Source organism: Sipha flava, unplaced genomic scaffold (assembly GCF_003268045.1).
Source record: "Sipha flava isolate LNK unplaced genomic scaffold, YSA_version1 249_pilon_pilon, whole genome shotgun sequence".
Taxonomy (NCBI): Eukaryota; Metazoa; Arthropoda; class Insecta; order Hemiptera; family Aphididae; genus Sipha; species Sipha flava.
In genome coordinates this window covers 1,545,072-1,558,604 of record NW_020272898.1, presented here as the reverse complement: position 1 = coordinate 1,558,604, position 13,533 = coordinate 1,545,072, and the positions used below count along the sequence as shown (strand labels likewise).

At 28.8% G+C, this 13,533-nt stretch overlaps 1 protein-coding gene across 3 annotated transcripts in view; it reads right to left on the bottom strand.

Annotated features, from left to right (window-relative positions):
* The window catches only part of LOC112684398 (glycogen phosphorylase), a 30,232-nt gene that overhangs the window by 7,922 nt on the left and 8,777 nt on the right, over nt 1-13,533 (bottom strand). The window contains exons 2-12 of one of the 3 annotated variants that reach the window (XM_025555909.1): nt 13,061-13,103; nt 8,514-8,798; nt 8,281-8,412; nt 8,099-8,210; nt 4,187-4,332; nt 3,764-4,078; nt 3,508-3,671; nt 3,172-3,286; nt 2,484-2,666; nt 1,302-1,427; nt 639-860 (exon numbers count right to left, since the gene is read on the bottom strand). In XM_025555909.1, coding sequence (XP_025411694.1) covers nt 639-860; nt 1,302-1,427; nt 2,484-2,666; nt 3,172-3,286; nt 3,508-3,671; nt 3,764-4,078; nt 4,187-4,332; nt 8,099-8,210; nt 8,281-8,412; nt 8,514-8,798; nt 13,061-13,103 — 1,843 coding nt within the window. Of the gene's footprint in view, nt 1-638; nt 861-1,301; nt 1,428-2,483; nt 2,667-3,171; nt 3,287-3,507; nt 3,672-3,763; nt 4,079-4,186; nt 4,333-8,098; nt 8,211-8,280; nt 8,413-8,513; nt 8,799-13,060; nt 13,458-13,533 lie in introns of those variants that run through there. The other 2 variants (XM_025555907.1, XM_025555908.1) reach the window with 2 other exon arrangements.

Genomic DNA, 13,533 nt, shown 5'->3' with positions numbered 1-13,533 from the left:
GATGATGAAAAAAGTCGATTAATCGGTTATTCAGATATTAAGAAATTCGGTTATTGATTAATCAGTCGTTAAAAAATTGATTTTCGGTTTGAATATTAATTTTCGATTAATCGAAATAATCGATTAAAACGTGAAATTAATAATCAAGTAGTAAAAAAAAAAAATCGAACAGCCCTACGTTTAACGCCATGGTCTTGACGCGTAATCGACATGATTAGCTTGATCGGCGGTGTTGCTAGTTTATTTTTAGTATTGGTATTTATTTTGCCCCGAAATTAGCGAGATGACAAATAAACAATAGTATACCATTTATATTCTATTATTATTGTTAATTGATATAATTAATTTAATAACATTAATAACATAAACGAACATTAGCAGGACACTTTACCATCCGAATTCCGTATGGGTAGGCTAAATTATGTAAACAAATCTATAGGTTTTAAGAAAGTTCGATTTTCAGTAGTTACTATAATTTTGTTGACGTAAAAGTTTTTAAAAAATAAATGTTATAAAATTATTTAAACTTCTGAAAACATTGTTTAATGGCCTCTAAAATGATCATTCTGGTTAACGAATGTGTGTTTGTGTGTGTAAATAGTATATATCAATTAAAATATTTTAACAAATGAACATACCATGAATTTCATGTTTCCAGTGCCAGACGCTTCAGTACCCGCAGTAGATATTTGCTCGCTGAGATCCGCAGCTGGCATAATTTTTTCGGCAAAAGTCACTCTATAGTTTTCCAAGTACAACACTTTCAAACGGTCTCCGACCACTGGATCGTTGTTGACAACGTTACCCACATAATTTATGAGCTTGATAATTTTCTTAGCCATGTAATATCCAGGAGCTGCCTGAGAAGAAAATGTTTATTAATCACAGATTTTGATTTAAATTGATTAAAATAAAATACAAGAGGAATGACAATGTACGAAAACATAAACGGATAGTTTAATTTGTTGATTAAATTAACGTTTTAAATAATAAAGCTATAAAATAAAATTAGATAAAATTAAATTAAAAAACACATAAACCCAAATCTTTTTCAAATCTACGTCAGAATTAAAGAACTGATTAAATGTCTTCCGTTGTTAATTGTTCTTATTATTTATGATAATTGACAAATTTTTTGAAATAGAAAATCTATTATCATGTAAACGTATCTAATCGTAATGCATGAATAATTTACATTTTGAGGAATTTTTGACATTTCTATTATAACTCACTTCATGATAAGAAAAAAAAGGTTATAAGAATTAATATTAAGTGGGTATTAGATAATATACAATACTTACTTTTCCACCAATCATAATTGTTCTTGGTACGAATTCACCCTCTGGGTTTTTTTTAATCCTATTATATTGGGTGATGATATGTAAACAATTCAACAACTGTCTCTTATACTCGTGAATTCTTTTAACCTGAAAAACACATCACGTGATCAATGAAAATATTTAAAACTTCGGAATATTTCTAGTTTATTGGTAGGTACCCTAAATTTTGGCAATTTTTTTGGGGGACTTCGTTATATTTTTGATGAAAAAAACTATAGTGAAATTAAAATTTAGCGCAAGAACTATGTTTTGAAATTATAATTTATTAAAGTTTATAATATTATACAAAAACCCTTATATATTTATTATGCATCAAAAAATTGTTTAAAAGTGTTGCGCAGTTGTAGCAATATCGATTATTCATCTAAGTAACCGCTCGATCCCTACACAGAAAAAATAAAATTTTAACTAACATTTTTTTTTTTTTGAGAACAATAATTTTAAAGCCGAAAAATCTTAACATTTTATATTAAGGCAATATCACCATTTGGTTACTGAGTAAAAAAAAATGAATTTTAAGAGTACCTCGAGACTAGGTGGGGTCACTCACTCGGACAGTTAAAAACGAAAATATCCCTCGATTTGCTAGAAAACACCACCTTAAGTAGATTACAGGGTTAAAAATAAATTAATTTAAATGCATCTCGAGACCGGGCGGAGTCACTCGCTTGCTGCGCTCTCTTCTCGGACAATTAACAACGAAATTATCCTCCGATTTAATATGTAATACCACCCCAAGTAGATCACAGGACAAAAAAGTAAAATGCGACAAACATAATAACACCCGTAATATTATATTATCATACATATTTTAACGTAACAAAATAAAAATTGCACACATTCTAGTGATTTAGTACCACTACCTCTGTATTTATAAGAACCATGTTATCCATAGCTCTACGGTAGAAATCTAAATTATTTTCTAACATAAGCTATTTAAATAAAGCTGTCAACTTTAAATGACTATAGCTACAAAATGAATGATCAACGCCAATTTTTATTTGCACCATCTTATTTAGCGTTAAAAACAACATAAAACCAAAAAAAGAAATTCCAAAATTTAGGGTGCCCCATAAAGTAGAAATATATCAAAACTTCAATTAGAATACGTTAATTATACTGCGTGTATAAAATATTTTGTACCTGGATATCGAACATCGAATTGACGTTAATTTTTATGTTGTATTCACTTTCCAGCCAATGAGCAAATTTCATTTTGTTTTCTTGTTTGACTTTTTGAATATCCAAAATGAAGCTTTGGTCATTCACGAGTTCTTGGAGTTTTGATAACTCGTCCAAATGCGTGATCCAGTTGTCACCAATTCTCTATTACATAATACATCGTACAAAGCGTTAATACATTGAATTGTAATCAAGGAGTGGCTTCGTTTCAGTTTTTATCAGAAAGAAAAGTGTAAAATAACTGTTAGCTTAAACAATAGTATATTTTATATTAATATATACTTTCTATACAGAGGCGGTTTGATCTTGAACTTTGTTGTTCGCTGAACAACCAAAAAGTTTGGAGTGGGTGTCATTTTAATAGGTGGATACTTGGTCTTGTCAACTGGCGGCGATAAGTTATAAAATTGGTAATTTAATAGAAATTAAATCAAATGTTGTACCTAACATGACTTTTTGATAGGTGGGTAGGTGGTATTAACTATGCTTGAATTCCACTAACTGAAAAATTTCAAACTGCCTATGTTTCTATATTAAGTATATAAATCAGTTTAAATGGTTTGTAATTTTGTAAATATTTATCAAGAGGAGAGCCACTTTACTGCAGAAAACGATGCCACTATACAATATTTCACTGTCAGAGAAATACCTCTCCGATGATATCTGATAAGTTAGGGTTGCACAAAAGTAACCATCTACGTGGAGTAATACCATTAGTTTTATTTTGGAATTTTTCTGGAGTCAATTCATAGAAATCCCTGAATCTGAAATGCAAATAAAATGTAAATCATTATTTTCAAAATATATAAGTAGCCATAATGTAAATATACGTAATTAAAAATCGCCAACAATGGGCTTACATCTTAACTGCAGATACGTATATACAATCTATATTATTCTATGTTGTATTTGGTTTTCAAGATATTATTAAATTATTTATTGATTTATTTTAATGATTTTATACGATAATAATATCGTTACTTACAAATCGTTCTTGATAATGTCTGAATGAATACGAGCTACACCATTAACGGCATGAGATCCAACGATAGATAAATGGGCCATGTTCACTCTCTTATCACCATCTTCTTCAATTAAAGACATTCTCTTCATGCGAGCATTATCGTTTGGCCATTGTTTTTGGACATGCTGCAAAAATATAATTACAGTGCATTAAATAAAATATATTTATAATAAATAATGATACATGGTTGTAGACGAAATAAGTGAGTTTAATTTACTTGTAAGTGCAGGAAATTGATTTGATATATGATTTGCATATGTCTAGGCAGTATACAGCTCATCAACGATACTGACCACCGTTCCAAAGCTTCGGGCAAAACAGTGTGATTCGTGTATGCACACGTTTTCACGGTTATGTCCCACGCGGCATCCCAGGATAAACCTTCAATATCGATAAGGATCCTCATCAGTTCCGGAATGGCCAACGATGGATGAGTGTCGTTCAACTGTACAGCTACTTTGTCCGGGAACTGAGAGAAGTCCGTACGTGGTTTGGCATCCTGTTTAGATGCTTTAAATCTTCGAATAATATCCTAAACAAAACGGCGGCAATGTTAATAATGGATTATAAATGTGATTGAATCTTAAGTCTTCCTGATTAACGAATTGGTCCAAAACAATCATAATATACGGATATTTACTTGGAGTGTAGCTGAACACATGAAATATTCTTGCTTTAAACGTAGTTCTTTGCCTTCGAATGAATTATCGTTAGGATACAACACACGGGTGATATTTTCAGCTAAATTTCTATCAAGAACGGCTTGGATGTAATCGCCATCGTTGACTGAAAACAATAAATATTCAACAGTTATTTATATTTTATTTATTTATCTACATTTTAAACGACATAATAAACAATTTTCAGTGGTCTAATTTAGTATATGTTATAGAAAAAGTTATCTACTCGGAATACTTAGGCTCCATTTTAAATAGGCGTTAAACCTTATCGAGATAATCTTGACAACATTTTATAAGCATTTTTAACATTTAGGTAATATATATTACATATGTATTCAATTATAGCTATGACCACAAATAAATTCATTATGAATTTTGCATTATTTTTGTGAATAATTACTATAAATCATTTTGATGATTAAGTATTAATTTAGCCAACAAGTTTCTTTAACACATATCTTAACAAAAATCTACCTCCAAGCCTGTGTAAAAATCACTAAGTATATAAAAGTTCAGTTTCAAAAATTGTAACATCGTTTAATGGCTAAGTTATAAATTTAGATTGTCTTCTTTTTCTCCTTCGTATTTTTCTCAACTATTTGGGGTCGACCACCGTTTTCCTGAACGTCCATTAGTCTCAATTTTCCACATCCCCTACGCACACACCAACAACCCTAATATCATTCTCAATCGTACCAACCATCTCTTTTTTGATATTTTTTTTTCTTTTCTTTCCACCTAGTTTCCTAAACACAAAAAATATTAACTTTTTTCTACTTTAAAACTTTCGCTAATTCATTACTTCTGACTGTTAACATTACAATATTCCACATGCCTATTTTCATTTTATACCTATGCCTCATGCCTAGAAGCAGATTTAACCGGGGACGCAATGATGATGTCCCTACATCGTTGACATTCCCCGTGTTGGGTAGACCTGAACATAAATGGTGAACTAGTTACCACACTGGCTATCCGGCTATTACCATACACTTCATCATCTAGGCCTCATCCACCTCTAACTATGATAATTTCATAATTTAGATTGTATGAATACATATAATATTTTAATTTTAGCTTTACTTTGTTTGGCTATAAAAGTACTTGTTATTATGTGTTATTTGAGTAATTAATAATTATAGATTTATATAGTACATATATATGTTCTATAATACCTATATACATTTTTACCTACAAGAGTTGCTAACTTAAATTTTAGGCAAAACATTTAAATTGCATCTGAATTTATAATCCCGAAACTTAGCCATTCAACGATATCACAATTTTAAAACGGATTAATTTTTTTTATATTTATCGGTTTTTTATGCAGCATTACCATTTTTAGCAGTGTTTTTTTTTTCATAACATTTAATTGATAGCAATAAAAGCAAATACTCAAATTACGGAACGTTTTAAATTAAACATTCAAACGACTATTTAATACTTTTTACTTAATAGCAGAATCCCATTGAAGAAGAATGACGGAAATTAATTAAATATACATATACTTCTTTGTTAGTGATAAACTTAATTTAAAAATAAAAATAAATGGATTATTAGTAAATAAGTGTTAGGCAGTAGTAAATTACTAACAGATACTTAAATCATTAGTACTTAGATACACCAAACATTAACGTATTCAATGCAGATATATAGCAAAGGCAGATATTTGGTCACATCCATAGGGGAGCTTAAAATTTTTGTCTTATCCATTAGCGTGAACAGACATTTTTAAACGCTTCAACCTACTAAAGTCGGGAGCACGAAAAATGATCGCTGTTCGTCATGCACCAAGCGGCTGTTTTTCTAAGTAGTTATCAAATCTATGCTCATTGTTCATGTTATCGCCACAGATATATAAAACAACTATATATACATATACCTATATCTGTGGTTATCGTTCATTATTCGTGCCTGTGAACACGATACGTAACGGCAGCGTGATGGTACAAAGTTGAGAACCAATGGTTACGATATTTATACCGTCGGAGCTTGCACACTAATCCGGTACTTAATATGGAGTACCGGACGGGAAAATATCGTACCGGAACGTTTATCAGCACAATAAGCACACAATGCTACGGTACGATACGTATACGATACTAAAATTTATTATTTTAAAATTATTGTATTATGATTCTACAATTATTATTAAAACTGTTATTATTTTCAGGAAGGACCTTATGTATTTATAGACTTATAAACAATTTTATATGAAGTTGTACTGTGTCTGTATATATTAACATCATAAATTTTGTACTTCAAATTATTTGTATTAAACACAGTAGACTATATAGACACACTACATAGACATTCCATAAAATCCAAAAAATAAATATAATAAAAATACATACCTACCAAAAAATGAAAAAAGACATATTATTACAAAAACAATTAATTACTGAATAAAGAAAAGTTGTTGAATAGTTTACTTCAAATTTTGTAGGTACCTACTTAAGTATTACGTACCCGTTAAGGGTAGCTGGCAAATTATAGAAATAAGTTTTTAGAAATTGTGCCCAGAATTCTAGATTTTTTGGAATTAACTGATGAACATATGATAGCATTCAATAATCTTAAAAGTATGAATATTATCGATACGGGTAGGTAATGAGTAGTTACCATTAACGGATGGGCAATGAATAGATCACAAATTCTGCATGCGTTGTCTCCGTCTTACAAACATACAACATGGCAAATCTGTATTCAGCAGAACTAATTTTGTGTTATTACATATTATCTTTAATACCAGATTAATCTGACCTATTATCGATTTCAACGTGAATTATCCCTATCTTCTCATAAGTTATTTACAAAATCTTAATTTTTAAGCGAGTTTATGAATTTATGAATAGGTATGTAAAATATTATAATTCAAAAAAGCTCAAAAATAACTATCGTTTTAAAAATTAAAATATTGTAAAAGAACCTAAGAGAAAACACAGATAATGTACTTTCCCGAATGTGGCATAATTTTAATTAGAATTAATTTACCCAATTACACATGAAGACATGAAGTAGACATAAAATTTACTATACAGCAGAGTAAATTCCCTAATTTTTTAAATATCTATGATTTTTAAAACTGATTTGATAATTAATCTTACCGGAACGGTACACGATAAAAATCGTGAATGCAACATTCTATAAAAACCGGTGCAGAAACCGTCCTCCGGTACGATATTTGAGACCGACCGGCATTATATCGCATTAGTGTGCAAGCCCCCATTTAGATCTTTGGGCATGGTTATTGATTGTACCGCACAAATAATAACGGAGGCGCGCACCGGTCCGGTCCAGTTTGGTGTGTGCGATGCCTATGAAAACCATTTGAACGATTTTACCGGCAACTTTACTGTACCGATATCGTATTGCGTACCGCAGCAGTCGGTACCTTAATGGGTCGCGGGTACAACGCTAATTTTTCGTGCTCCCGACTATAACTAGTGGCTACTCCTACTTTATTCTAGTTGAGGCACCAAATATAAACAGGTAATAGGAACACAAAAATATAAAATATTGAATAGTTGCTAATTTTTTTTTTTTTTTTTAATTTTAATCGTATAAATGTATTCCTTTATTTCCTTTATTACCTACAAAATATGGTTTTCCCCAACAAAAATAATCTGTAAATATTCCAGACCATTCTCGCATATGTATCAACAACATAAAATAAAAATTATAAATATCAAATATTAAAAAATACAATTTATTTTGATGTCTGGTTTTTTTGATTACGTTTAGGGGGGCTTAAGCCTCCGCGTCCCCCTAATATCGGCCTATGATATACAGGCAAATATACATTTATGAATTCGAGACTGGTAAACGTATTTTTATTTTACTATATATATATCTTATGATTTTTCACTCACAGAACTTTAAGTTGAATTCAACGGGAGACTTAGCAGACCATAAACGCATAGTATTGACAATATTGTTCTGGTAACCGGGTACTGGACTATCATACGGCATTGCGAACACAACCTATTTTAAAACATATTCAATAATGAAGAACGACAATAACAATACTACTATAATATTTAATCGTAAATACTTGAGTATCGATCCATTTTTTGCCTGTTGGTGTCTCGAGTACTTTACCAAAGAAATGAATAGGTAACATATACTCGGGTCTTGCTTTTTCCCATGGGTTTCCAAATCGTAGCCAATCGTCTGGTTCTTCAACCTATAATTTGACCGCGGTATAGTAAAACACGTTTAGTTTTAAATTATAAATACATATATATATATATATATATACTAATTTATTTATAATTTAAAATATACCTGTTCTCCGTTTGTTATTTTCTGAGCGAAGATACCATATTCATATCTTAAGCCATAGCCATAAGCGGCTAGACCAAGAGTTGCCATGGAATCGAGGAAGCAAGCGGCTAAACGACCTAAGCCACCGTTTCCCAAACCTGCATCTTCTTCGAGATCTTCCAGTTCTTCAATGTCTAATCCCATTTGGTATAAGGCTTCATCGACACTACTTTGAATACCAAGGTTGATCATGGTATTTTGAAGAGAACGACCCATCAAGAACTCCAGAGACAAGTAATAAATACGCTGTAAACAAAAATGTCATAATTTTAATTTAATGCATAGGCAATAGTGAATCCTAGTCGAATAAAAACATTATTATATATTATTTGAAATCTGAGTTATTTGTTAGATTTTAGAAACTGATTGGTATATTAGCGCAATGTATGTGAAAAACATAAATTTCCATTATGATTTTATCAGTCTTCAAGCAAATATATAAATAATTATTTAATAGTTGTTTTTGCATTATCTTTTTTTAAACTTCTTCACGAAAAAGAATAGATAAGTTATAAAATATAATTATAAATATTTTATTTATTTACATTATATTTAATTTTTATGAATTAATTTTAATGTGGATTATGAATATGAATGAACATGAGTTACGTACGTTTTAACAAGCTGTACAAAGTAAGACACTTAATAGAAATATTATAAAATGGTATACATGCAAGATAAAAAACGTACCAATATTACATAGTATACGACTATAATAACAAATACAATATACATATACAGTATTATCATTGATTATAAATACTAATATTTGTACCAATAAATAATCAATGGTGTTAATTACTAACATACAATATATAGAAGTGATTTATTATAGTCATACAATTAAACTATCAGATTATAACACTTTATGAATATAGGTTATATAGCATTCGCTTAAATACTCAAATCATGAACTTCATATTTAGGTAAGTATATAATTGTAAAAATTAAAAAAAGGTTTTCTTGTAAAACTAACAAACTTTAAATTTGTTTTTTCATATATTTCATCATATTTCATAATATCATCTATTGTGAGGAAAAGGGGGTTCAGTATTTTAATTTTATAATTATTATTGAATTAGATAGAAATTTAAAATATTATGCTTTGTTGTAAAAAGTCGATTATCAGCGTTAATTAAAATAAATAAAAAAAAAACTAAATAATTTGTTAAGTTAATTTGATATAAAAATAATGTATTTATTAATGAAGTATGTGGTATTTTTTACACGATACAAACCTATTTATCAGCGTTATAAACATTTATAAAATAATAAGATCTTATATCCGTATTAACTTTTTATATATTAATTTACTCCCTTCCTAGATTATAATGGCGCCATTTTTCATATACTGATCTCATTATACAATAATCAAATTGATAAGTAAACAATTAACATTTAATTGAATGCATTTTTTATTCATATACAATACAAGTTTCATAATTTGAACAATGAAATGATAAATAATTATAAAAACATCATATAAAGACTACTCGTAGGCGAAATCTATTTTAGAACACAGATGTATAATTTGGAACCATCCCAATTAATTATTTGTGGTCTGAATCCTTTTGTAGATGAGTTATTTAAAATAAAAAATATATTATGTTAAATTGCTATGTACATATATATATATATATATTAATTTAAATTAAAAGTTTTAACATTTCTTTATATTTGATATTCTTATTAAGAGTTTACGTTATGCTAATATCTGATCCTTGTAAATATTATCATTTAAACACATTAACATCTAAAACCAAAATAATTGGATGAAAGGGTATTTTTTAAAACATATACTAGCAGTTTGATTTTAAATTTATATACGTACATTTTATATGTAGTTAATAAAAATGCGTACGTATTTAGAATTTTAGAAAACTATGGATTTTCGTAAAATTTAGATCATCAATTATTTTCAAGCAAAATAAATCTCAGTTCTGACTTTTTAATATATAATGTACCTAAATTTATCATTATAATTGATGAAAACAACCAAATATAAAAAATGGCTCATTTACATAATATTTTTATTAAAAATATAATTCTCCCTCATAATTACCAATGATTAAAAATATATATTAAAAATTATAATTGATTAAAAAAAAGTCACTTTATTAGTAAATAGATCGTCTTCATTTTTCCTAATTCTGGGTTGTGACTGTTATACTTTTTGCAGTTTCATAGTCTTAGTACATAAATTGTATTAAATTAATTTAATAAATTAAAATGCAGTTAACATTAGTACATAATTATAAAACCAATATTTAATTTATTGAATTTTATTCATATTACATACCTATGTAATTTATATTTTAGGTATGTCAAATACGAGTTAAAAATCGCCTGAAAAATCTGGAAAAGGGAGAGGGAATTACTTATTACTTATTAAGTAATAATAGATATTCAGTTATTTCATAGGTTTTTTGATTTATTAAATTTTTTACAGAAATATATTAACCTTTCTATTTTTTCGTTTTTTTTTTTTTTTTAATGTTATAAAAAAAATGATTAAATATGTATTATTTTCTTTCAGTTCATTCAGAATGGAGGATATTCATTATAAATGATGAAACATAATTTACAATAATATTTTTTTGTGACTTTAAAGATTTTGCCAAAAAACCAAAAGCTTTTTAGACTTGTATTATTTGAAATTAAAACAATACAAGTATATCAATGTTATTCTATTAATACCATATAATAAACAGCAATCGTCCAAGAATGTACATTTTATACCTATGACCTTATTTTGGCTAACTCTGCTGTCATTCATTATTGTCATTATTGACTTTCAAAGAATTATGTATTTAATAGTCAATAACATAACTCAAGGGTTCTTAAACTGATCATACTATTATATGATGTCATGCTCCCTTTCCTCACCATAATAAGATCGAATTGTTTTGTAAGTATTTACATACATATATATATATTCATTATGCCTTTAATATTGATTATTGGATTAATATGATAAAATAAAAATCAATTAAGTTTTTTTTTTCAAATATTTAATGAATTTATTTGTTAGAAAAAAATCATTATTATAATTTAAAATTTTTAAAAGATATTAGGTATATTCTATTCATTTCTTTAATTATTAAATTTAAAATGTATTATTATTAAGTAGATACAAATTAATGAGAGGGTTGGTACTGCTTAGTTCTAATCATTTGTGACTTAATGTCTTGACTAAATATCAAAATAATCAAAAACAACGTTTTCATGTTTCGTTGCTTTTTAAAAATGTTCACTGGGGTACGCTCCCCGGTTGAAAACCTCTTTCGTAACCAATACTTGTCTATTTATTCCTGAAATAGGCAATTTAGAAATTATAAAGTATATTATTGTGTTTTTAATGTAATATAATTAATATCAAGTTAATATATATACTTATAAATAAGTATTTGACTAATAAAATTAAAGTAAATATTATCGTTTAAATCGAGTTTATTTTCACTATCAATAATGTCTATGTTGATTCAATAAAATTAATTTAAAAAAAACCATTTGTTCTTTTTATAATTTGTAACAATTTATAAGCATAAAATACCTATATATGTTAACTACAATCACACTGAAATCTCGATAACCGAAGAAGATTGATAAAAATTGATAACTAAAACTATTTATGATATGAGAAATTAGTTTAAAATGAATAAATTAAATATAGGTAGTGGTATAGATTAATGATGCAGGTAGTTAGATATATTCGCAACAAATCAAAAAGTGTGACAAGTTGAATAAAAGTTAATAAAATAAAAATAACATCATCATATAAATACATATACATTTATAGTAGACAGTATTTCGAAAAAACAATATGTCTTCTGATTAAATAATGTACGACACTGAGAATAGACATAAATAATTGTACAGTAGAAAAATATATATTATTCTCGTGCAGTAAAACTGTGACCCACATTATCTCCGATTATATTTGGGTTCCCTCTATTTCGGATAGTGAATCAATGCTGAAATATAAATACAGAAACATTGTACTAATTTGTTTAACCAACACGCGTTCTTTAAACGTTCCATAACTTATGAGATAATTTTTTCAAATGAGCAACTGTCCAATCGAAATTTCAAATTTTCCCTTTTTATACAAATATTCATTGGACAACGAAACCGGTCGGTATTTAAGATATAGAAAACGTAATTAAGAAAGTATAGTAAGTATTGAGAAAATTTAGTCCACCCCCATGAACTCCTAATTTGTATTATTTTATTCCATATTTGAGTGTTAAAGTATGTATTTATATTTAAAGAACAATCAGTGATATAATAATTCTTATCATGTTGAATTATTGATCTTAAATATTTATATTATAGTTCAATTTCAGTGGAGGATACAATAGCTTCCTTCCTTTCTGTCCAGAACAGTGATACCAGTGGCGCCATTGCTGTATAACCCGCACTTAGTCATAGGTAGAAGATGAAAAGAGAAAAAAGAAAACAAATTCATCGTATACTATTCACGGAATCGTGTGTATTATCGACCTGACCTTAGGATCGTTGTCGTAATAGTGCTGTTGGGTGCGAATCCATCTGGAAGTCAAATTGTCCCTGACCATGTAAGAGAGCGCAAAAAAGTAGTCCCTAGCAGTAGCCACGTTCCTGTCCTTGACGAGTGTAAAGTGTAGGTGCCGGTTAAAGGACTTTTTCATCGATGTCACATCCTCCAAGCCAGCGATGGATGCCACGCTGATTTGTCGGCGAAGTTGTTCGATGTTCGCCAGTGGCATGGTGGATGTAATCGTGTTGCACACACGGTCGCGTACAGGGAGGGGCAGTATAATAACACGCGCGCAAACGACTTTGGATAAAAATGGTAGTGGAACTGATTAATATACGAAGACAAGAATATTTAAACTGCAGAAGTAAATTAATTGCACCCGACGACCGCTGATGCTACAACTGACGCGAGAGTGACAATAACTGAGTCGGCGGTACACGTTCACTAATCTCGTCGCGGCCG